At 44.7% G+C, this 26,124-nt stretch overlaps 2 protein-coding genes across 2 annotated transcripts in view; one reads left to right on the plus strand and one right to left on the minus strand.

The window, feature by feature from the left end:
- LOC144822684 (uncharacterized) overlaps positions 1–9,001 on the minus strand; it is a 41,169-nt gene extending 32,168 nt beyond the window's left edge. Inside the window, exon 1 of the mRNA XM_078680459.1 lies at positions 8,876–9,001. Within this exon, the coding sequence (XP_078536585.1) occupies positions 8,876–8,915 (40 nt within the window). The 5' untranslated portion in view covers positions 8,916–9,001. The remainder of the gene's footprint in view (positions 1–8,875) is intronic.
- A 395-nt stretch (positions 9,002–9,396) lies between these two features.
- TMEM41A (transmembrane protein 41A) overlaps positions 9,397–26,124 on the plus strand; it is a 151,500-nt gene continuing 134,772 nt past the window's right edge. Inside the window, exon 1 of the mRNA XM_078680460.1 lies at positions 9,397–9,675. Coding sequence (XP_078536586.1) covers positions 9,560–9,675 — 116 coding nt within the window. The 5' untranslated portion in view covers positions 9,397–9,559. The remainder of the gene's footprint in view (positions 9,676–26,124) is intronic.

Consider the following 26,124-nt stretch of genomic DNA (forward strand, 5'->3'; position numbering starts at 1 on the left):
AATATTGTCAGCACCTCTCAAGTACGATACCCAGTTCAACCAGTGAGGAAAGGAGGCTTTGTTCGTGCTTTTCCAGTTGTTAAGTATGATTTTAACCCCAGCCGTCAGCAGCAGGTCCAGTAGGGCTTTATCGTTTTCATTGAGAGTGACGGCTTTGGCAAAACCTAGTACAAGCGACGAGAATTCTCTTGGTAGAGTAATATGTAGGACTTCCTTCACGAAACCAAAGATCTTGTCCCAATACGAGATAACACAGGGGCATTTAAAGACTAGGTGCTCCAGATCTCCTCCCACCCCTGAACAGTTCCAACACGTGTCATCGTCCTTGATTTTGTGAAGAAACAACCTCCTGGGAGTCCAGAATGCTTTATGTAGAAGCCAGAACTTGGTTTGAGACAGTGTAGGGCATATTTTGTGGCGGGTGGTGGATTCCCACGTTCTGGCCCAAATTGTGTCCGAGTTCGGTACGGAGGAGAATGAGTCCCAGTATCGTTGGATGGGTGCATTTAGGGAGGACGCTTGCGGACGCATTAATTTGTACAAGCTAGAGACTTGGTGTCCTTGCTTGTTAAGGGAGGGGAATAAATCTAGGAGGGATGGAGTGGCATCTTTCAGGTTAGCCTTTGCTAGAGCTACTTTAATGTGTAGGAAGTTATAAAATTCAATATTATTGAGGTGGAACTTATCCTGAATTTCTTTAAAGGTTAGGGGTAGCGCGTTTCCGACGAGTTGGTGGGGGAATATGACGCCCTTGTCTATCCAGGAGGGGTAATTGAGAGGTTTCCCTTTGTATGTGATGGCTGTGTTTTGCCATATTGACTCCCACTGTGAGTGTCGGAATTGATGTGGTAAATATTTACTGACTTTTAAGAGAGCCATTTTAGTGTTTTTGAAGATTAGACCTGGACCTAGGTTGGGGCTGGGTTTGACAGTGAGTAGGGCGCTGGGGCTGAGCCCCTTCAGTATCGATTTTTCTACAGACAGCCATACTGGGCTATAGTCCGGTTGGGAGGATATCCAGTAAGACCCCTGTTTTGCTAAGAAGGCTATTTGGTATGTTTTAAAATCCGCCAGATTAACTCCTCCTAATTTCTTATCCAATCGAAGTTTTTTTAAGCTGATTCTCGCTTTTTTGCCCTGCCATAGAAAAGCCGAGATGTGTTTATCTACTTTAGCATGGAATTCTTTGGAGAGGACGAGTGGGAGCATCGTGACGAGGTAGTTAACCATGGGGGATATCATCATTTTTATAGTTTCAATACGGCCCCACCAGGTGATGAAACGGGGTGACCAACCGTCCAGCAGATTTTTGATTTTGTTCAGGATTTTGTTTTCGTTATGTTTAAGGGTACTCAATAACTCATCCGTGAATTCGATTCCCAAATATTTAATCACTCCTGTTTGCCAGAGAAGGCCTGAGTCGCCCAGCACCTCTCTCGAAGTGTGGACATTTAGAGGTTTTACTTCGGATTTATCCCTATTTAATTTGTATCCGGAGAGGGAGGAGTATTTGTCTATCGAGGTCATTAGGGCAGCAATGGAGGTAGTAGGGTTTTCGGTCGCTATCAAAATATCGTCTGCATATGCAGCTAAACATAGTTTGTTTTTAAATGCTTTGAAGTGCACTCCCACCAACAACACGAATTTGGTCATGTGACCATAGAAAGTGAGGCAATACTATGGACTCTGGTATATGTGCCTTATACATTATAGTACATTATATTGTGTTGAATCACTATTATTTATAAATGCATAATTCTGCAAAAAAACATTGTTTTGTTTAAAATAGGAAATATAGAGCATTGTACAAAGAAAATCAATATGTTTATATATCGGTATAAATACATTTCACAATTTATTGCACAAATGTCAACCCTTGGACTTCATCCTTTTGGGGTCAATCTAGGTTATATTCCTGTATAAATACACAAAGATTTTATCACATGTGAAGCCTTCCCTTCATTAGATTATAATGACTGCATAAATCATCCAGAGTCCTTAAACTACTTAATAGTTATACTAGTGCAAATAACAAAACAGCAGCTAGTTCACTGTGCAAAACTGTGCAATATTGTGCAAATAAGCTTAAAAAGTGCAAACCATAGGATGGATAATATGTATAAATAGTGTTAACAATAATAAACCAATGTTTGGATACAATTGTTAAAAGCATATAAATAACATTTAAAAATTCATCATATCGGTAAAAATAGCGCAAAAAGAGGTAATAAATATATTATTTACATCAGGCATTCTTAAAGAGTTAAATAAGTTATTTTAGACAGGAAATAACTTTCTTGTGTGCTTAATATTAGAGAACCTATATATTAAGACAGTTTCACGAATACATTTGAACCCAATATCCTATACAGCATCAGAGAAGGGGGGTGCCACAATTGCATTACTCATATCAGGGAATAGATTGATTGAGATTAAAAAATGGGGAACCTAGGACTTAAAGGAAATTGTGCATCCCTTCAGTATTGTTCAACCCATTCGGCCATTTGCTGTCGAACTCCAAGATCATCTTAGTTTCCAGTTGTCTCAGCTGGCTCTCAAGATTTCCAGCCCTATGCAATTTAGGAACTGCCGCCACTACAAAATATTTTAAATAGGCAACATCATTATTGTGACTTCTCTTAAAGTGACATGCCACTGGGTAAGTGGGGTCACTGTGCAGAATAGCACGCAGATGCTGCAAAATCCTGACATGCACTTGCAGCCTTGTCCTACCAATGTAGTTTAAGCCACAGATGCACATCAAGACATATACAGCAAATTCTGTTTTTCAATTGTAGCTACCAAAAATAGCCACATCCTGCGTACTGAACGGGGTTTGATAAGGAGTGGTGTTAGCCCCAAATTTGCAGGCTCTACAACTGGTGCATTTACGGAATCCCTGTGCAGGTTGAAGCCACTTCACCAGCAGCTATAAAGCAGGCATCCCCCCGTCCCTTGTGCACTTGAACTCCACTTGGATTATGAACTGGTTTTAATCTAACAAAGAGATGCATCCACTTGGAAATTACCTGGCACTACAGATCCCTGACAGCCGCAGTGGAAGGACACGCCCAGTGGGGCGGGATCTGTTTGAATATGTGCATTAAAGAAGGCGTCCCTTTGGTATCTCAACCTATGCCATTGAAGAAGAGAGCCGTGGCTCTCAAAACGCGTCTGGCTTTTCATTGCATCAAGGACACCTGTGACGCAGAGCCTGCTGGCAAGCTGCTGGAAAGAATAAATTACGTTTTTGGGATCCATTTCGTTTGGTTTCTTCCAAATGGGTTTCCTGCTTTGTTGGATGTTTTAACGGCCGTTCCCGGTCGTGGAATGAAACCCACTGCAAGAAGCAGGTCCAGGCTGACACCGACTCGTGTTAACCACGGAACAAAAAGATCTGGGACCCTGCAGGGGTCCCCAGGGACACTTCACCAGCAGCTATAAAGCAGGGCAGGCCCCCGTCCCTTGCGCACTTGAACTCCACTTGGATTATGAACTGGTTTTAATCTAACAAAGAGATGCATCCACTTGGAAATTACCTGGAACTACAGATCCCAGACAGCCGCAGTGGAAGGACACGCCCAGTGGGGCGGGATCTGTTTGAATATGTGCATTAAAGAAGGCGTTCCTTTGGTATCTCAACCTATGCCATTGAAGAAGAGAGCCGTGGCTCTCGAAACGCGTCTGGCTTTTCATTGTATCAAGGACACCTGTGACACAGAGCCTGCTGGCAAGCTGCTGGAAAGAATGAATGAAGTTTTTTGGATCCATTTCGTGTGGTTTCTTCCAAATGGGTTTCCTGCTTTGTTGGATATATGGATATATATATATATATCCCCAACAAAAGTTTGCCTGGAAGAAAGGGCCCACACACGACGTAAGATACTGCCTTCTCATTTTAATGCTGAAAGTGGTGGGGGTAAAAAGTAAACTGCTGCGCAGGCAAATCAGTCCAGCCCGACGCGTTTCGTGCGGAATGCACTTCATCATGGGCTAAGGGCTTCATAAAGAATGTAGTCACTGGTAGTTTCCTCACGCACTAAATATTCTAGCTCCCCGCCCAGGTGGGAGTGGCCACCCCCGTGGCCTCCTGGATGCTGTAGTGCTGTGGATCTCCCTCTAATGAGGCACCGTACTTCATTCACAATAAAATTAATAAACTCCAAGTGGGTAGCGTCTGACAGTTCATTTGCACACCCACGCTCGTGCAGATTCAGCATTGGCACGTCCTGGCCTCACGCTCCAACGTCGAGTGGCGCTGCAGCAGGACAGCACGCAGGTGCTGCTGAGCTCCTTTCGCGGCTCAGGCGGTGCCGCTTACAATTCCCAACAAAAGTTTGCCTGGAAGAAAGGGCCCACACACGACGTAAGATACTGCCTTCTCATTTTAATGCTGAAAGTGGTGGGGGTACAAAATAAACTGCTGCGCAGGCAAATCAGTCCAGCCCGACGCGTTTCGTGCGGAATGCACTTCATCATGGGCTAAGGGCTTCGTAAAGAATGTAGTCACTGGTAGTTTCCTCACGCACTAAATATTCTAGCTCCCCGCCCAGGTGGGCGTGGCCACCCCCGAGGCCTCCTGGATGCTGTAGTGCTGTGGATCTTCCTCTAATGAGGCACCGTACTTCATTCACAATAAAATTTATAAACTCCAAGTGGGTAGCGTCTGACAGTTCATTTGCACACCCACGCTCATGCAGATTCAGTATTGGCACGTCCTGGCCTCACGCTCCAACGTCGAGTGGCGCTGCAGCAGGACAGCACGCAGGTGCTGCTGAGCTCCTTTCGCGGCTCAGGCGGTGCCGCTTACAATTCCCAACAAAAGTTTGCCTGGAAGAAAGGGCCCACACACGACGTAAGATACTGCCTTCTCATTTTAATGCTGAAAGTGGTGGGGGTACAAAGTAAACTGCTGCGCAGGCAAATCAGTCCAGCCCGACGCGTTTCGTGCGGAATGCACTTCATCATGGGCTAAGGGCTTCGTAAAGAATGTTGTCACTGGTAGTTTCCTCACGCACTAAATATTCTAGCTCCCCGCCCAGGTGGGCGTGGCCACCCCCGTGGCCTCCTGGATGCTGTAGTGCTGTGGATCTAATGAGCCACAGCACTACAGCATCCAGGAGGCCCCGGGGTGGCCACGCCCACCTGGGCGGGGAGCTAGAATATTTAGTGCGTGAGGAAACTACCAGTGACAACATTCTTTACGAAGCCCTTAGCCCATGATGAAGTGCATTCCGCACGAAACGCGTCGGGCTGGACTGATTTGCCTGCGCAGCAGTTTACTTTGTACCCCCACCACTTTCAGCATTAAAATGAGAAGGCAGTATCTTACGTCGTGTGTGGGCCCTTTCTTCCAGGCAAACTTTTGTTGGAAATATATATATATATATATATATATATATATATATATATATAATAGCTCCCCTGACAGAAAGTCAGAAAACCAGCACTCGCAGTAAGTTAAACCACTTTGGTTTATTGCACACAAAAGGAAAAACGCGTATCGGCTCTTGCCTTCGTCAGTTTCAAACTGGCGGCGGTGAGGCGGATGTAAATAGTGGCAAATGGAAAACATAAAGGTGGGACTAAAAGGTCCAAAATCATAAGCGCCATCTTAAAGCGGTAAATAAAACATAATAGTAACACAAATCAAATAATAACGTTGTGTGACACTGTCTTGATCAGTTGATCAATATTCTCTAATCGAGTTATGTTGCCCTGGATGGGCATTTATAACATTTCAATTTATAAAGGTTAAGTAACCAGTGAATCGTGACAGTTATATACAAATTTCATCATAATAATCAAGTAGTGGAAGAGCATAATCTACTCATGGTTTACGAATTCATGATACCTCAAATTAGGGGATTGATATTACTCAAACATTTTTTCAAATCATTGTTCATTAAATCATTCCAATTCGTATGCTAAATAATTAAATCAGTATTCTTCCAACATACAACTGTGCAGATACATTAGGACGTGTCCCTAGTGGACTCAGGTTTGTCAGCAACCTGATTACTTAAATTACTCTTAATTACTACAGATGTGATAGCAGTTCTTCTCCTGAATTCATACCTCCTGGGGACTTCGTTTGGAGCTCGATAATATATCTCGACTCCAAACGTCTCAATTGGCATTTGTAGTTCCCTCCTCTCAGATCTTGTGTAATGCAGTCTAAACTGAAAAAACTAAGGAGATTTCTATCGCTACCATGATGTGTCGCGAAGTGACGGGCCATCGGATAGCTGTCATCCTTATTCACGATGGCACGTTGGTGTTCTAATATCCTCAGTTTGACTGCCTTAGTGGTGCTCCCTACATAGCGGTGTCCGCAAGGACACTGCAGACAGTAGACAACAATATATATCCATCAGAAATCGGCGAAGAAGCTGGGATGGCCGCTACCAGCGGCGGGCCGGGACCGGATCGCCACTCCCCCGTATTCTACAAACAGTCGTTCTCCTCACTCTCACAAGAACGATGTCCAGGCCACAGCTTGGTTCAGATATTGCGTTTTATTCACAACGCCACGCCCACTGTGGCAGGTGTCGGTAATATCTATTTAAGTGCGCGAAAATAAGCTGCCTCATACTCTCCTTACCTATGCCTCTGAAGAAAGAATGAGACGAACCTGAAACGCGCCAGGCAAATGATTACTTTGAAAGACTGCCATTGTATTTGTATCTGCTGGCAAGCGGTGAAATGGATACAAATTCCTAATGTGCCGATTAAACTTCGTGTGGCCTTACTTCAACCTTGTGGGCTGACCTGTGTTGTTGGAGATATTGTCGGCTGGGGCCCAGCCGTGAAGTATTGCCCACTGCTTGGAGGCGGGTCCTGTGCAGGCTGAGAGAATTTGCCTGCAATTACGGAACGAAGACAAACAGCGCCATAACAGGATGGTGCTGGTTTGTGGCACGGTTTCGCTGCTGGAAAGCGAGGCAGACAGCACCAATGGTGAGCTTTCCTTTCACTTGGAACTTTAACAATTGGTACAAAATTGTGAGACTTGTGAAGCTACCCCACTCGGGAAGGACTTTCAGCGCACTGCATTGTCCAGAAGGCTTTGCGCAACGCCACGCCCACTGTGGCAGGTGTGGTTAATATCTATTTAAGTGCGCGAAAATAAGCTGCCTCATACTCTCCTTAACTATGCCTCTGAAGAAAGGATGAGACGATCCTGAAACGCGTCAGGCAAATGATTACTTGAAAGACTGCCATTGTATTTGTATCTGCTGGCAAGCGGTGAAATGGATGCAAATTCCTAATGTGCCGATTGAACTTCGTGTGGCCTTACTTCAACCTTGTGGGCTGACCTGTGTTGTTGGAGATTTGTCGGCTGGGGCCCAGCCGTGAAGTATTGCCCACTGCTTGGAGGCGGGTCCTGTGCAGGCTGAGAGAATTTGCCTGCAATTACGGAACAAAGACAAACAGCGCCATAACAGGATGGTGCTGGTTTGTGGCACGTTTTCGCTGCTGGAAAGCAAGGCAGACAGCACCAATGGTGAGCTTTCCTTCCACTTGGAACTTTAACAATTGGTACAAAATTGTGAGACTTGTGAAGCTACCCCACTCTGTGAAGCTACCCCACTCGGGGAGGACTTTCAGCGCACTGCATTGTCCAGAAGGCTTTGCGCAACGCCACGCCCACTGTGGCAGGTGTGGGTAATATCTATTTAAGTGCGCGAAAATAAGCTGCCTCATACTCTCCTTACCTATGCCTCTGAAGAAAGGATGAGACGATCCTCAACGTCAGGCAAATGATTACTTTGAAAGACTGCCATTGAATTTGTATCTGCTGGCAAGCGGTGAAATGGATGCAAATTCCTAATGTGCCGATTAAACTTCGTGTGGCCTTACTTCAACCTTGTGGGCTGACCTGTGTTGTTGGATATATATATATATATATATATATATATATATATACACATACACACACACATACATACACACACACATATTTTGTGCATGTGAAGCCTTCCAGTGAACTGCAATTGAATGTTTAGTTGGGAGGCCTCAGGGTAGCCATGCGCTATGTAAATTCAAATTCATTCAGTTATAATCAATGCAATATCTGCAGATTTACAAGTCACTTTGGCATGTTTCGCCTATGGCGTTAAACTCAAAAAGCAGATCTGGGGATCCAGTAAGTGAGTTTTGTTCCTCCAGGAAGAAAGCTAGTCTGTTAATGTGGCCCAGTAGCTACTGGTGGCCATACAGGATCATTCCTTGTTTATAAACGTAGCCTGCGGCCTGCACATCTTGGACGTATGTCAGGAATTACAGGAAACAGCTTATGCTGTCTAGCATGTGACAAATATGTGCGCTGCAAGTAATCAAATTGCAAAAATTTTAGGTGTGCATTCATGAAAACCTCTCTCGCATGCAGTCAACCACTCCCAACTATATTTTCCTTATATGGTAAAAGTTTGTTACGGATTATACAGATTTTTTATCACCAACTAAATGTATTATATATTTTGTTCGGTGGAACGAAAATAAAATTACATTTTTTTAATTACTGTTTAATTATGAGTGATCATATACCCACACGCTCAATGGATCCACATTCAACCCTCTTTGACGCACGTGTCCTGTGTCCCTAAGCTTTACTTACCAACAGACCCGATTCAGGCGGCCGAATCCCGATTTTTTTTTTTACTTTCTCCTTTTTTCTTCCAAAATGTTGGCATATATCTCAATAGGAAATCTAGTTGATACCAATTATGCAAGCCAGAATATATTTACTACCACATTTTTGTATCGAATTTCATTGGGGGAGAAGGGTTGGGTTTTTACAAGGAAAATCCATGGACTTGGCATCTCATACGCCAGCCCCCACGACTCCGGCCCATTTCAGCCGCCAACTTACCCTTGGAATTTGCGGGCGGCCAAAGTAAAAGGATTTCCATTTCCAGCACCTCCAAATAGATCGCATTCCAGAGACATGAGCCGTGTCGAGGTGAGTTACCAGTGGCATTGACTTTGACGTGCGAACGCCAACTTCCTTAAAGCTGGTGCCTTTGGTGGCCATATTGGTGTGGCAATTCATCCTTACAATGAATTCGAAAAGTAAATAGCAGAACAAACGCTGTTTGTACTTAAAATGTATAAAAATGCGGCTTTCTGAGGTAACTTCCCTCTAGAGTTATATAACAGAAAAAAATATAATTGTGTAGTGACATAGGCTCGTTGTTAAATAAAATTACCCTATGATCCTTCTGAAATTGTAGGAAGATGCAGTCTTTCTTGACTGTTACTAGAAACGCGGTTGATTGCACCCAACGCGGCATCTCTGAGATCGCAGTCCACACCAAGAAAGCCTACAAGTTGGCGGTGTGTTTCCTTACACCCCCTTCCCCCTGCAGTCCTCTCTCTACCTCTTCAAAAGACGCATGTAGTTCTATTATTACCCGCGGCTCGCTTTGTAAATGTAGACTGTGTACGATGTGTGCATTCTCTGTCAGTGAGCTTCACAGTCCCTAACCCGTTACTCCGGCTTGCGGGTTAAGTCGTTGAAAGTAGGGTCTGTCACCTGGGGACAAGCCACGGCAGTATGCGCTCCTTGTCCGGCTTCTTGGTGATCTTCGGCACCGCAACTTTCTATTTGTACTTGCTGTCTACGAGCCTTCGGCCGGGGAGGAGAGGCGTTCCCGCGGACACCGAGAGCAGGTGCGTGCTGGAGGCGTCCGAGGGCAGGGGGCGAGGGCTCAGTGCCACGTACTTTGAGAGTATGGACCGGGGTGGCAGGTCTGGGGAGCACTCTGGCGTAACACATCGGAACCCTACTTGCGCCGCAGAGGCGCAGTATCACACACAGACGCTGGCAGATGTTCACAACAGGAAGGGTATTTATCACACTCCGGCAATAACAAATAGCAACTTTCCTCCTGTCCACGTTTAGAGTGAGAAGAAAGGCGAGTCATTATTTTAGCAGGCGGAAACAGGGCAGAGACCTCGCGTTTAGTGCAGTAGCTGTCCTGTACTTTCTCATGTGTAAGTCGTTCTTTGCTGCCACATATTTCTTTACTTTGGGATCTACTTTTTGACTCTGAACTTAAGTTTTCAGAGTGCTTAGCTGCCACTGATTCACAGCACAAATTCAGAAAGCCAAGAGCCATTCCTTTCAACCCCTCATGAAATGGAGATAGCTGCGTAGGTTGTGTGACTTTGGTTGGTTAAGACAAAGCTGCTAGTACCCTACGCGCACGCGCCTCCTCCAAGTGGTGCTGGATCTCACAGCAGAGTATTTTTTGAAGGCAAATGGTCTATATTGAGAACTTCTAACAAAACAGAAACCAATACGCCTGCAGTATGCTTACATTTTAGTATATTATCCCCTTTCTATCCCCTAACTCCAAATACTGGCGAGCAGTCCCATTTATTTCTACCTCCCACACTTACACGCACCTTTACTTTGCTGCGCTTACTATAAAATCATTCACAACATTCCAGTGGCATGTTCCAGCTGTTTTCCACGTGCTTAATTTGTAAAACATTAAGTTCCAGAGCCCTTGTCCGGAGCCACTGCAGCTGGCATCGCCCATTCATTGCCCATGCCAGCATGGCCAGTGACAACTACTAACCATCACACTCCTACAAGTGTGACAATTAAGACTATTCCAGTCACCCAAAGCCATACGATTGGCAGGTATTACTATTTTTTTAAAAATATATATTCAATTAATAAACAAATGTTCTTGTTCTAATCTGTCACTTAGACAAGCAGCGCCATCATGTGGCAGACTGCCATAAGTAATGATGCTGACAATTAGGCGCTAGTGCGCAGTACCGAAAATCACCTGGTCAAATTAGGCATGGATTGTTGCCCTTGCTGACGCTATCCTCACACATGCATTTTATTAGCAGTCTGTAAGTTATTGCCATACATTTAATGCAAGGTAAAAGTAAAAGCATTATTTGGGGAGTGGTGCGTGATAACAATATCACGACCATACCAGACGCACAGCTTAGTATATAGTATTTCCCCCTATTCAGAATTTTTGAATGCTTTTCAGTTAATACACTGATTTCAAATTTTACTTAGTTATCATATTTATTCTGAATCCTTTTTTTTACATCCTCAAGATTACTTTTCAATGTGTTTTGATTACATAATCACTCTCAAATGTATTTCATCATACATGTATTGAGTTCAACATTTTGCAAACAATAAATTCATTGTTGTTTTCGACGATCGTTGAATTAGTTGGCCCGATGCATTTCTACCATTTTCTACTCCAGAGCAGCCCGTTTTCAATATGTGACGCCTTCATCATCATATATTCTGGAAGAGTATGGATTTAACACAAGCTTAAATGGTTAGTATCTTTAGGGTTCAGCATCAATTAAATTATCTTCCTCACATCTCTACACTTTTTATTTGAGTGTAATTCAGCATGGCAATTTAGCCTTATATTATCACTCGGCATTGCAATATGGCCGACGCGATTTTTCGAGCAAAGCGCAATCCGTTTTCAGTGTTTGATGTTTCAGTCCAAACACTCGCGTCGCGTTTATTTATTCAACAACCGCGAGACTTGTTTGTATACACCAGAACCTTGGTGACACTTCAAACCGTCAGGAGGAAATAGAGAATGTTCGTCCGTGTTTGCATTTTCTGGTAAGCGCCCGCTTTGCTATCGCCTTTCATGTTTTAACTGACCGCTTCTAATTATCCACAGACCCGTTTTACTAATGGGTCTTTCCGTTTGTTCACAGATACGTTGTCTATGCACTACGAAGACCAGGTAATGAAATGCATTTTTGTTTATCGTTCAACCAGTTACAGTTCCAACACGCATATGCACCCTAGCAGGCTTTTTCATCACATTTTCATCACTTTTTTTATAGAGTTGACACACGAAAAAGTTTGGTAAACATAGCGACGTTTACTTCAACACTTCAACAAACAATGTGAGTAGCTCAGCAACAACAATTCATTGATCATCGCAACGTTAGTAAAAAGAGGATTAACATGCAGCAATAGGCATTAAGGGTTAGGAATAATAACGGTAATTTGAGCAATATATTCCAATGTTTCTTTCAATGTTCATTTTGCTGTTTATTGCAACAGAACGTTAGTAAATATAATCACAGGAGTGGTGAACTCATAAATGAGTAGTGGCAATTGTAAAAATTAAATTGTAATTTAGATAGTTGGAAATGTAGAAATTAATGTAAACATATGATTTTTTGCAGAGGCCCCTGAGGAAGGGACGTGGGTCCCGAAAGGCATCGGGCCAACTAATTCAACGATCGTCGAAAACAACAATGAATTTATTGTTTGCAAAATGTTGAACTCAATACATGTATGATGTAATACATTTGAGAGTGATTATGTAATCAAAACACATTGAAAAGTAATCTTGAGGATGTAAAAAAAAGGATTCAGAATAAATATGATAACTAAGTAAAATTTGAAATCAGTGTATTAACTGAAAAGCATTCAAAAATTCTGAATAGGGGGAAATACTATATACTAGGCTGTGCGTCTGGTATGGTCGTGATATTGTTATCACGCACCACTCCCCAAATAATCTTTACTTCTTAGGGACAGGCAGCCCTCAGTTACCAAGCAGCACTCAAAAGCAGGACTTTAACCTAGTAAAGTTCTACAAAACCTAACAAACAACGAACAATTGGAGTGCCATAGGCCTAACCACACACTTTCTAAAAGTAAAAGCATGCCTTCTATGCAACATTGGCCAATCTGCTGCTTGTCTGCTGAAATAGCATGAAGACGTATCCGCTTCTATTTGTATGGTGCTGGCTTTTTTTCTAAAGGACTGCCACATCTTTAGGGGGATTGGAGGTGGTGCTTGGCTGCTCTGGTTAACTTCTTATGGGGTAGTCCTTTTCAAAAGAACTTTTATACTCTATCGCATGGGTTTCTAACCTTTTGTGTAATAAGAGCTACATATGTTAAATGAAAATCATTACAAGCTATTATTAGTGTTGTAATAGTGACTGTGTCCGATGAGATTACATTTGTGACCACCATGTCCAAGATTACTAACTGTGATCACCTGATTGCATCAGGGGGTAGCCAGCAGTAATGTAAAAAGGCTTTGTCAATTTGAAATGCCTATAGGTAGGTAAAAGATGTCAGCCACAGCTGCAGTCCCCTGGCACAAAAGTATTCGCAAATGAGGAATATATATATTTTTTTTTACGGGATTAATAGTGCGCACAGCTACCCAATCGAGTGTCCCAGTGCGAGCGTGAGCATCAAAGGGAACCAAGGCAGAGAAAGCAGAGAACAAGCTAATTGAACAAGAAAGTTTGTAGCTTTTTTTTAAACTGAGAGGGATTCTTAAGGTTACGTAGATCCAGGGGGAGTGAATTCCAGTAAGTTGCAGTGAGATAGGATAGAGAACTGCCACCCTTACCTTTCAGACGAAACCTGGGGACAGATGCTAGAAGCATATTTGATGAGCGCAGACACCTGCCAGGGTTGTAAAACTGAAAGCGTTTCCTGAGATCGGCAGGGCCATACTCGTAAAGTGCAGCGTGAGCAATGGCTACAGCCTTAAAAAATATCCTAGCTTTAACTGGCAGCCAGTGTAAATTACGCAAGTGATGCCTGACCCTAGAGTGCTTAGGAAGATCCAGTAGAAGACAGGCGGCGGCATTCTGAACCACCTGTCGTTTTTCCAGAAGGTAACAAGGCAAACCGGCATAGAGTACATTCGCACAATCTAAGCGAGAGGTGACCAGAGCGCGGACAACCATCTCTTTTGCAGAGAGCTCCAATAGTGGTAGAAATCTACGGAGAAGTTTTACAACAACAAAGAAAATGCTATTAAGTTTACCAATCTGGTTACCAAAACTAAGCTTCTCGTCAAACCAAATGCCAATATTTTTCACAGGATGGCCAGAAGGGGAAGGGCAGGGGGACTCAGTCGGCCAGAAGTGATGCCTAAACAGAGGGGGAAACTCCCCAAAGAAATGAATCTCAGTTATGTCTGCGTTACATTTTAACTGAGCTGATACAAGCCAGCTGAATACCGCAGTCAGGCAAGCCTTGACATGAGATGTATCAGTCTCGTGTTTCTTCCAGGTAAACAAAAGTTGTGTATCATCTGCATAGGCAACCACTTTGGCACCCAGATCCTCAGCCACCTGAATAAGAGGGGTCATATAAAGATTGAATAACAGGGGACTAAGAATAGACCACTGAGGAACTTCCCCTGTCAGCAAATCTTGAGATGTTGACACAAAAGGCAGAATCCAAACTTGCTGAGTTCTATTTTTCAGGAAGAATTTTAACCACTCCCAAGCAGTGCCGATGATGCCAAACTTATGCAGACTGGCAAGGAGAAGTGAATGGGAACAGTATCAAAAGCGTCCAATAGGTCCAGCAGGACCAAAACTGCCCTGACCCCAGCATTCAAAGTCTCACGGATAGCCTCTGCCACTTCCACAAGGGCCGACTCAGTACTGTAAGTGGCCCTGAAGCCTCATTGGGCAGGGTGGAGAAGGCCATGCTGTTCAACGAAGGAAGTAAGCTGCTAATTAGCCATTTATTCACAGACTTTAGCAATTGCAGGGACTAAGGAAATGGGGCGTTAGCTGGAAGGGAGATGGGGATCAAGAGTGATTTTTTTTTTTAATGAGAGGAACAAGTAGCGTCTGTTTCCAGACAATAGGCACACAAGCAAGAGAAAGTGAGCTGTTAATAAACTAGTTGACAAAGGGATTAATAACAACCGAAGCAGTAGCCATAAGTTTCAAGGGACAAGGATCATGCGGGGAGCCTGATTTAAGGCAGCTAGGGAATCTGGCAGAGATATAGGTTCAAATGCGGAAAAGGTAGCGCAGGTAGTAGAGCCAGATAGATAGTCAGTGGACAGCTGAGAGACCTGGCTACTAGAGTTTTGAAAATGCGATTGCAGTGCCCTGACCTTATTAATGGAATAAAGTGGAAAGTTCTTCACACCATTTGAGAGAGGGGGTGTGGGCCATGTTCATTGCATTAGGAGAGGTGAAGCTTTTTACGATGCTAAACAGCTCTTTAACATTATTGCTAGACTGGGCAATACAGTCAGTGTAATAGGTCTTCTTGGCCAATCTAATGGCCGCATAATAAACCTTTTGGGCCCGCTTCAATGTGGTCTTGGCCCGAGTCATAATCTTGTCTCCATTTTCTTTCTAGCCTTTAGCAATGTTACTTCAATATTTTAAGCTGGGGCGAGAACCAAGGTTTAGGCAGTGGGGCATTAATGTGTCTAAGTTTGACTTGTGGAGAGAGATTGCTCACCACCTTCTGAATCCAACTGTTAAAATGGGCAAGAGCAAGACCAAGATCATCAGGAAGCGACAGCGGACATTGTATTAAAGCTAGACAGAAAGCAGCAGGCTCTATTTTAGGAGGTACCATGCCCTGGCTATTGAAGCGAGGCCTGCGCCTGGCCTCTAGAAATCTGCCAGGAAAAAGGAATCAGATAATGGTCAGTCCAGGTGGCAGGCAGAGGGTGACAGAACCAGAGGCAAATTACATCAAGCGTGTGACCCCCGCAATGAGTTGGGGCAGTCACATATTGTTGGGGTGAAGACGATTATATCACAGTTAAAACAATTGTGTGTTTCACTCCCGTTGCTGTTATCGATGTGGATGTTACAGTCACCTTGAAGAAGAAAATGCAAAAAGTCGAGTGCCTCAATGTCAGGGAAATCAGTTAGTTCGCTGCATTAACAGTCCCACTCTTCCCTCGCAATCAGTGCAACACCCCCACCCCGCCCAACTTTGCGGTCGGCTCTAAATATCTTAAACCCAATTGGGGATAGCTATTTCCACCGCTGGATTTGAGGAGGGGATAAACAATGTTTCAGTGACAAAGAGCAGGTCCAGAGACTCATCGATCAGCAGACCAAAAATATCCAGATACTGCTTAGGAATGGAACGGGCATTGATAAGAACAGCCTTAATATCATGTAGCCCCATCCTAGCCTTCCTCTCACCCATAGGAGCAGAGGGAATTTGAGTCTACACTTGTCACAGGTGTACTTATTGTCTACCGCAACATCCCATCTCCTGCATTCCCCATAGCTATTAGAGTTAAAGGATAATAGCTCAGAACCATCATACCTTAGCATTCCTGCGCTAGTTTCAGCCAGAACACAGGCATAGTGACTGGCGCCTGGCGCTTCCAGAACGCAGATGGGCACAGATGGGCTTGCCGTAGGTGCGCCTGCTCCGTGTGTCCGCAGTGCGTATTTTTAAGCCCCAACCCTTTGGAAGCACTAGAGCACGGACTGAGCGAAATGGCGTCTCTAGTTTGGCACAATCAGGAAGTGGGAGCCCCAGGGAGGAAAGGAAGACAAGCGGCGCGTGGAGCTGCCCAGAGTGCCAAGTTCAAAAGGTAAAATTCCCTGTTCCAATTCAAAATGTTAAATTCCACGTTTTCCGATTTTAAAAGGCACAGTAAAAACCATCAGTATTCAATTATTAGGACAAGTTAAAACACAGTAAATCAATCAATCAATCAGTCAGAGTACTTGTAAAGCGCTCTACTTACCCGTGAGGGTCCCAAGGTTCTGTGGGTGGGGGGTGGGGAGGGGGTGCTGCTACAGCTCGAAGAGCTAGGTCTTTAGGAGTCTTCTGAAGGTGAGTAGGTCTTGGGTCTGCCCTATGTGTGTAGGGAGGGTATTCCAGGTCTTGGCAGCGAGGTAGGAGAAGGATCTGCCGCTGTAGGTCGTTCGTTGGATGCGGGGAACAGCTGCGAGGGCGAGGCTGGCGGAGCTGGCGTGTGGGGGTGTGGAAGCTGAGTCTGCTGTTCAGGTAGGCTGGTCCTGCGTTGTGGAGTGCTTTGTGTGCGTGGGTGAGGAGCTTGAAGGTGATCCTCTTGTCGACGGGGAGCCAGTGTAGGTCTCTCAGGTGGGGGTGATGTGGCTGAGGTGGGGGACGTTGACGATAAGTCGGGCGGAGGCATTTTGGATGTGTTGTAGTCGTAGGTGTTTGGCTGGGATTTCTGCGTAGAGTGCTTTGCCGTAGTCCAGTCTGTTATGTTATGTTATGTTCTGTTATAAGTTTATTTATATAGCGCACGGCTACTCAGGAAGAGTGTCCCGGCGCTTTATGTTGGCAGCTCAGCAATTAAAAAACATAACAGTGATAAAAACAAAAAACAGAAGGAGAAAACAAGACAGCCTACAGATTAAAAAGCCAAGTCTTAAGGTTTTTTCTGAACAGAAGCAGACTGGGAGTGCTGCGTAGGGCAAGGGGCAAGGAATTCCACAACTGGGGTGCCCTGAGGCTAAAAGAGCGACCTCCGGTGCGAGCCTTCCTCACTCGTGGGACCACGGCCATGAACAGAGTTTCCGAGTGCGATGAGCGTGCCGGGCGATAGAAAGCCAGCCTGCGCTGCAGATACTTTGCTCCCAGGCCACAAAGTGCTTTATGCACCAGAGTCAGCGCTTTAAACATAATCCGCTTTCGGATGGGCAGCCAATGAAGTGACTGCAACAACCCGGATGTTCTAGCCCGCCTATGAAGGCCGAAAATGGCGCGGGCCTCGGAGTTCTGCACCACTTGCAACCGCTGGATCAGGTAGTCCGGAAGCCCTAGGTAGAGGGCATTAGCATAGTCCAATCTAGATCCTATTAGAGCTTGGACAGTGATTTTTCTATGCTCCTCCGTAAGTAGTGGTAAGAACTTCCGGAGCATCTTTAGGATGCCGAAGCAGGTGCCTGTCAGGCTGAGAATGTGCGATTTGAACGAAAGGTTATCAAACCGGACTCCCAAATTTTTGGCAACCATAGATGACTGAGCGGGAGGACACATGTCCGCTGGCCACCACTCACGCCATTCCGGATCCGAGGCGCAACCGAAGAGCAGAACCTCCGATTTACTGGAGTTGGCCTTAAGGCCGTTCCGCTGGAACCAGTCAAAGACCCTCTCCAGGCACCCCCGGATACTCTCCCCATCGAATGGCTGATCTTTCCTGCAGGTGAACAGAAGTTGCGTGTCATCTGCATAGGACGAGGGCCTGTGTCACCGTTCTTCTTGTTTCAGTCGGGATCCACTTGTAGATCCTGCGGAGCATGCGGAGGGTGTTGTAGCAGCAGGAGGAGGAGACGGTGTTGACCTGCTTAGACATGGAGAGGGAGGAGTCAAGGGTGAATCCTAGATTGCGTGCATGGTCGGTGGGGGTTGGTGCTGTTCCCAGTGTGGTCGGCCACCAGGAGTCGTCCCAGGCTGAGGGGGTGGATCCGAGAATGAGGACCTCCATCTTGTCCGAGTTCAGCTTCAGACGGCTGCTCCTCATCTAGTTGGCGACGGCCTTCATTCCCTCGTGGAGGTTGGTTTTGGTGGTGTGTGGGTCCTTGGTGAGGGAGAGGATGAGCTGGGTGTCGTCGGCGTAGGAGATGATGTTGAGGTCGTGATGGCAGGCCACTAGTGCGAGGGGGGCCATGTAGACATTGAACAGCGTCGGGCTGAGGGATGATCCCTGGGGGACGCCGCAGATGATGTCGGTGGCTTCGGAATGGAAGGGTGGGAGGCGGACGCTCTGGGTTCTGCCGGTGAGGAAGGACGTGGTACAGTCAAGGGCCTTCTCTTGGATTCCGGCTTCTAGGAGGTGTGTCTTTAGAGTGTGATGGCAGACCGCGTCGAAGGCGGCTGACCGGTCCAGGAGGATGAGGGCTGATGTTTCGCCGTTGTCTAGTTGGCGCCTGATGTCGTCTGTGGCGGCGTTGAGGGCTGTCTCGGTGCAGTGGTTTCGTCTGAATCCGGACCGGGACAGGTCCAAGATGTTGTTGTCTTCCAGGTGGCGGGCCAGTTGCATGTTGACGATTTTCTCGATGACCTTTGCCGGGAACGGGAGCAGGGAGATGGGCCGGAAGTTCTTGAGTTCCTTGGGGTCTGCTTTGGGCTTCTTGAGGAGGCCGTTGATTTCGGCGGGCTTCCAGCTTTCTGGGAATGTAGCTGTTTCAAAGGAGATGTTGATGACCTTCCGTAGTTGGGGTGCGATGGCTACGTCTGCTTTGTTGAATACGTGGTGTGGGCACGGGTCAGACGGAGATCCTGAGTGGATGGAGTTTATGACCTTGCGTGTCTCGTCGTCGTTGACGCTGGACCAGGAGGTCAGGTGGTTGGTGCCGGTGGTGTTTACAGGGGAGATGGAGCCTGGCGTAGTTGGGGCGGTCGTGGTGTTGAAGCTGTCGTGGATGTCAGCGATCTTTCGGTGGAAGAAGATGGCTAGTGAGTCGCACAGTTCTTGTGAGGGCGGAATGTCGTTGGCGCTGGGGTTGGAGAGATCCTTTAAGATGCTGAAGAGCTCTTTGCTGTTGTGCGCGTTGTTGCCCAAGCGGTCTTTGAAGGAGGATCTCTTGGCATGTCTTATGAGGTGGTGGTGTCTGCGGGTGGCGTCCTTGTGGGCTGTGTTGTTGTCCGGTGTGCGTTCGTGGAGCCATGTCTTTTCCAGTTTTCGGCATGCACGTTTGGAGGCCTGGAGCTCGTTGGTGAACACAAATAGAATAAGAATAGCAACAATGGTACGATCGGTTAGAGTGCAAGGTAAAATGAGCAGGGCCACTGGAATTATCTGACAGGGTAGGGTCAAATTATGCATCAGATTTGAGTAAATTATGCAGTATAAATAGGAAAATTATGCAGCATAATGCGGCACATTTTGTTATAGTGTTACTTTAATATTTTGCAATTTTTAAACTTGGTAACACTACTTGGGCATTAGTTTAGCACCCACATATAGCAATAAGCAACAACAAGGTGACTGGTCAACCTTTACAAAGGGCCTTCCACTGCGCTACAACACATGTTGCTGCGTTTTTAGTAACTTTTGAAATAATTGTTCTAGAAACACATTTTTTTTGTTGTTAAAATCATCAGAATGTGCACCAGATGATGGATTATGTGGCAAATGTGACAAATCTATAATTGTGTAAATTTCCACAGTCACACAATTGCATAATTCCAACATCCCTGGTAATCAGTGGCGGCTCCTCTGCTAAGGCGGAGGATCGTCGCCCTACTGCTTTTGAGCGGTGTAACTAAAAGAAAAAGAAAATAATAACACAGTTAACATTTAATTTGTTCCTGCTGCTTTGCGGATGCTGTGGGCGGGGCTGCTCTGCTCTCAGAGCAGGAAAGGGGAGGATGGTTTAGCCACTCCAAATGCTTATGAATGTTCGGCTGCCCATTTGGGCTGGCCAAACAGTCATGCACACTTTGCATTTTCTCGACACAGGCTGCATTACAGCCTGGGTGGAGAACATGCCCAGGTTCCCTGTCCCCATCTGAGCGCCGAACCACAGTGTTCAGACCAATCACAACGCTGCATTGCAGCTTTGTGATCAGTCAGGGGAGCCTCGTTGTTTCCTGTCCGGCCCGAGTCGCGAAGATTATCTTTTACATAAACACCTCCCCACCCGCCACCCTTGATCCATGCTGGCCACCACTGCAGGTAATAAGTCTCTGTACATGATTCATCACTCAAAAATCACCTTCAAATATATTTTGGAATTTCAACAATTTTTCTCCAATCAGCATATGAGTTCCTGAAATACACACATTTTCATCTTGGAATAAACAATCGTACATATATGTTAATTTAACCACACAGACTGTACCATTTTAGAAGACTGGGATGCACACAGGAATGCTACTGACAGGTAGCTGTAGACCTACCAGTGGCTCATGAGCTACTTGTTGGAGAAGACTGCTCTATCGGCACAAGATTGGTGTGGGTCAATATGTATTTTGGATAATGATTTAATGCACTGTTTTTTCTGTTCTCAACCTCTATGCTTATAGACGAATTGCTTGGCTCTCCACCAATATTCTTCCTTCCACGATTAGGTGTGTCTTGCTTCGTGAAAGGAGTAAGCCACAGTTGCTCACAGAATTCGAATAGGTTCTTGAAATGCTCTCCAGCTTATTTTCTGCTGAGAGCCATTTTTTCACTGATCTGCTAATGGCGTGGTTCAGAAATAATCTTAGCTGACAGGTCTCATGGTAGTTACTCGAGAAGTTACTTGCCTCCAGTGTGACGGGAAGCATTCAGGCATGTACACTTCCCAAAATTCTTAGTACGTGTTCGCCATTTATTTAATTAATTTTTAGCAGTGATTACAGTGTATTTTTTTTAATCAATGTTGTCTGAGTGTGTATCATTGCATTTTGCTGAATGTACCAGCGAAAGTATACTTGGGAGTCTAAAAATAAAATGAACAGCATGTGATGTTTTTTCCTCTGGGTTTGCAATCCTTAAAAAATGTCGAATTGAATTTTTGGGTGCTAAGTTTAGCACAGGCAAGTGTGTATGAAACCAGATAGTCAGTTACCAATGACTGAGGACTCCAAAGCCGCAAAATAAGGTTCCTTTGAACCAACATGTATGTATTAGTTGTTGACAGTCTTTTACATCCATTGCTTATTATGATTTATAGGATTAGGAAGATGGTGTCATTATGTCTGCTAATTAAATGTGAGTAGCCGACAACTGTAGCGAATTGTATCTCTCGTTGTTTGCATAGCGAGATACTCCTTGTACTGGCATGTGATTGATAGAATGTAAGTGTTTCAATTTTAGGAACGTGTGTTTTTATGGGCATGTATACATTTTACAGTGGTTAACAAGTTGTGTGTATTGACTGCATTTAGTTAAGAGTACTGGGAGCTTCCAAAGCAATATTTTGTTTTCTATTTTAGCTCATGTGCACCACTGTTTCTATGACACATGTTTTTATTGCTCCAAGATGTTTTGGTGCTTTGTGAAGATCAGTCAAGTGGGGAAAAAGTATAGGTGCGGTCCAAGTATACGTTTACTATTGATACTACTGGCACTTTTTATTTTTTAATTCCCCAATACTGCTCACATACATCTCACTCAATTCGGAAGTTGAATTGCACTTGCCTCGAGGCAGTACGTTTTGCACATTTGATAAAATTGATTCTTCTGATTGGTGTTAAAAATATTAAAATAAATTACGTTATACATCTTATAAAAAAGAATATTTAGTTGACTGTTATTGTAACCGAAAACCATAAGATGGCACCAGTGGTCTAAAAAGGAAAGAAAGATATTTCGGAGCTTCGGAGTCAGCACCCCAATTATCTAAACTTGGCCAAAATAACCACACGTCTTTACCCACAGATTTAAAGGTCAGTCCACCAGTATCACCCCCCACATCTCAGCTAACCTGTTTACTTACCGGAAGGGCCAAGGATCACATCAACAAACTGTCAAAAATTGTATTTATGAAAGACAAGAGTGCCATTCTGTATCCATCTCCGGAGGAAGTCAGAGAGGTGCTCCCAGCACTACAACCTTCTATGATTCCTCAGTCTGACAATCTGAACAAAGATGCCTGCTCCGGCCTACTAACACAAGCTGACACTTCAACTGACTAGCTCTCCTTGCAAAATTGCTTTCAAAACTCCATTACTTACAAAACTCCACTCCCTATAATTCTAATCAGTTTCATGAATATCAACATAGCCTAGAATCCCATCGGATCCTTCAATTCAAACAACAAACACTCAACCAGCTTCTTCAGCAGAGCATTTCAATCTGCAGTCTCCTTCTGCCTGAATCTCGCCTCAAGACTTGGATGAAACCATGCACAGCACACAATAGGATGTCTCCGACATCTTCCTGTTATCCCAATTACAACTTTTGCAGCCTGAAGGGGGCTCTCCGTTTTCACTGTGGGATCTTTCTAAAAGCCCTTAGATGCCTGCAAACATCAAACACGAGCAGGGAACCGAGCTCCCGCTTTCCTTTACAACAGCCTTTGTTATTCCCTGCCCCTTGACTGAAGCAACCTTCATTGAAGACCTCTACATCGGGCCGCCATCCGAAAACTGCAGTTTGAACCCACCTATCGATTAAAAGGACCTGGCAATAATTCATTTACACTCTCAACATGACCGCCAAGGCGCTGCAACACCAATATAATAAGTTTGATATTCTAATTTTCCTGCTAGAGGCACTAGCTCCGTACACTTCATCTATTGACTCTTGCTACGAACGCCTCAATGCCACTGTCGGCAGCCTGGTATCAACTGCTCATAATACTACTGACAGAAACCATCACCTCTTATTACGCCTAGTCCACAAGATTGTGTCTGTGCAACCTTGCTAGAAAAACTTTTCGCTTTACTGTTGATAGTCGTCAGCTTACTGCAGGAAGTCAAATTAATCAGAAAAGTTCAGCCCTCCACACACAACAGTCCAACTGTGCCATCTTTAACCGTTCGGTTAAGTCAAGACACACAGACTCTCAAGCTGGCAGTAGAGGCAACACTGGTGCCCTCTTCACCAACATTGGACCCATGCATGGTAAATAGTACATAGTGTGGAAGTTGATCCGTTTCCACTGTTCCTAGAATCATCAAAGGATGACCATATACAAATCTCTAATGTGGACACAGAAACATTCGCACCACACAATATCGCACATAATCCACTAACAATTGAGGATAATACAATTTTTAGTGCCCCCAGTACATCTCTCCTCCAATTACCAAAGCGCCTCAGGAATCTAAACAAGTTACAGGAAAAATTCTGAGAGCAGCCGACCAGGCATGTAAGAATAAAAAGATTTTCCATCCCATAGTGAACAAGGTCCACATGGAACCCACTCAACCAGCAAATTCGTTCAGCAGCAACAACAAAACAGTCTATCAATTTTTTGGCACCTTTTTATGGCCTCAGGAGGGCACCGGACCATTCGGGACCTCATTCCCCACAGAATACAGAAGTTGACACACCAGCTACTGCTGTTAGACAGATGTCCCTGGTCTAAGAACTTTGTCCCAGTCATGCTCCTCCATTAAATGACAAAAAACATACAACAGGAGTAAACCCGTTAACCCAGTTGAGACCGGGTAATAGTAATAACAATAATACAATGTCTCAACAGGAATATTGTTTAAACAGACAAATCAAAAGTGAATAAATCACATAGCACCAGGAAAAGGGACACGGGAGACCAAAGGATAATACAAGGTTGTTATTTGCATATAGAAAGCACAAGATCAAATACATTGTCGTAACCAAAAACAACCAAGAGTGTACTGGCAAGGTGAAAGTGAATAAACGGCGCAGTGACACAAGTGATTATATAACAACGTGAGGCGGCGCAAGGTAGACGAATAGTATGTGAGGGTCAAAATACAGTATTTACAATTATGTACAAATTCTATTTATTATTTGCAAATTGACCAAAAAGAAGCCGCAAATGGCGTTGCAGGGTCGGCGACGTTTCAACCTCTATGATTTGAGGTCATCATCAAGACAGTGGTTACAAAGATGGGGTCCTGCGCTCTATAGAATAGAAAGAAAGGAATAGGTAGAATTTAGAACCCATCAACCAGGGATTAGGATTACGTGGTGGGACAAGAAAAGGGTACTACCTTTCAGGTAAGTAGGCAGATTCCAGGTCTAGAATCCTGGGACACGTCTTCAAGGATATTCAAGGCCAAGAACTAATCTAAGGGATAAAGCAAGGGAGTAAAGGAAAACGATCTGATTACTCGTGGCGTTCATGGGGAGGGGGGCGGGGAAGAGGCGGGGAGGTGGGTGGGTGGCGGCGGGGGGACAAGGGGAGGAAAGGGGGTGTAGGGTGGAGTGTGTGGAAAAGGAAAGGGTTGTGCGTGAGTACAAATAAGGGAAGCAGCATAGCTTACCGGAAAGAAGGCTTGCGTCTAAAAACATCATGGAAGTTAGAGAATAAATCTCTAAGAAGCTCTAAAAAAAGGGGGGGGGGAAAGGAGGAAACTCGTAAAATTGCCAATTGTATCCAAGGCAACCATTAGGTGTAATGGCCAACTCGATTAAAGCGTATGAACCATGTGCTTACCGATGTGTGACTGGGGTAGGTCTGTGACCGGGGGACTACTTCCAAAATACCAGCGGAGCGTGAGAGTTCCAAAAAGTTTCAGGCGTCAACTCCATGGAAACTTATATATTAATTGAATTCCTTCGATGCCTCTGGGCAAAATGACACGAGCCGGTAACAACCACAATAACGGGTGCGACGAGTCAAGCGTCTACGGCGTCCCTGTGGGTGTGAGCTTCCGGGTTTAAGGACGGCTCACGTGATGGAAGAAAGACTAGAGCGGGGAACGCCGAGATACAGTGCCCCCGGGGGAAGTAAACAAGACACAGGGTTTTGTAAATATATTACGAGTAATAACCGGGTATGAGGGGGGATGAAGGGGAGGGTTGGCATACGGCCGGGAGCGAGAAGGAATGGGTGTGAAGGAATAGGGGAAGGGAGTGAAAGGATGGGGAAACAGCAGGAAAAAGGAGGACACCAAGTAATGTGTCATAAATACCTACATATCCCATAGTGTGACAAGAAGCATTATTGAAAATAGCATATCTAGAATTTTACATACACAACTACATAATTACTAGGCAATGTTACACAATTCAATAAATAAACACAACGTCTCAAATATAGTAGCATGAAAACATTATTACACAATCTTAAAGATGTACTCTGGGAAGTTCTATCAGAATTGTCATTGGATAAATATTAGAGCAAGACATGGAATAAAGTATACATCAGCTGATGTTACAAATTCAGACTCCAGACAAAAAATATATATGTGTAAGTATATGGAAAGAAATAGGTAGTGAGATGAAAATTCCTCACATGATTAGAAAGCGGCAAAACGTACTGTTACAGTCTAAGGAGGAATTTTTAAGTTGCCGCAATTATCGTATTCCATTCATCAAGTGAGTTTAGCCCGAAGCCACGGAGTCTGTTCGTGTGATCCATCTACATTCAGACTTGTTCATCAAGGTTTGGAGATTGCCGCCTCTTATGGGTAGAGTTGGGCGGTCTATTACTTGCCATGTCATGTCTATTTCTGAGTGGTTCAACTCCTTGTAATGAGAAACCAATGGTGCAATGGTAATATTGCATCTAATACGGCTTTTATGTTGGGAGATACGATCTTTTACCATTTGTGTGGTTTGGCCTATGTAGAGTAAATCACAAGGGCAACGGATTGCATAGATGACATTTTTGGAACGGCAATTTGTGAATTGTTTAAGTTGATAGGTGTGTTCTGCAGTTACAAGTACCTTACTGTAGTTGGTCAACTCACAGACACTACAATTCTGACATTTAAAATGGCCCAGA

Source organism: Lissotriton helveticus, chromosome 3_1 (genome assembly GCF_964261635.1).
Source record: "Lissotriton helveticus chromosome 3_1, aLisHel1.1, whole genome shotgun sequence".
NCBI lineage: Eukaryota > Metazoa > Chordata > Amphibia > Caudata > Salamandridae > Lissotriton > Lissotriton helveticus.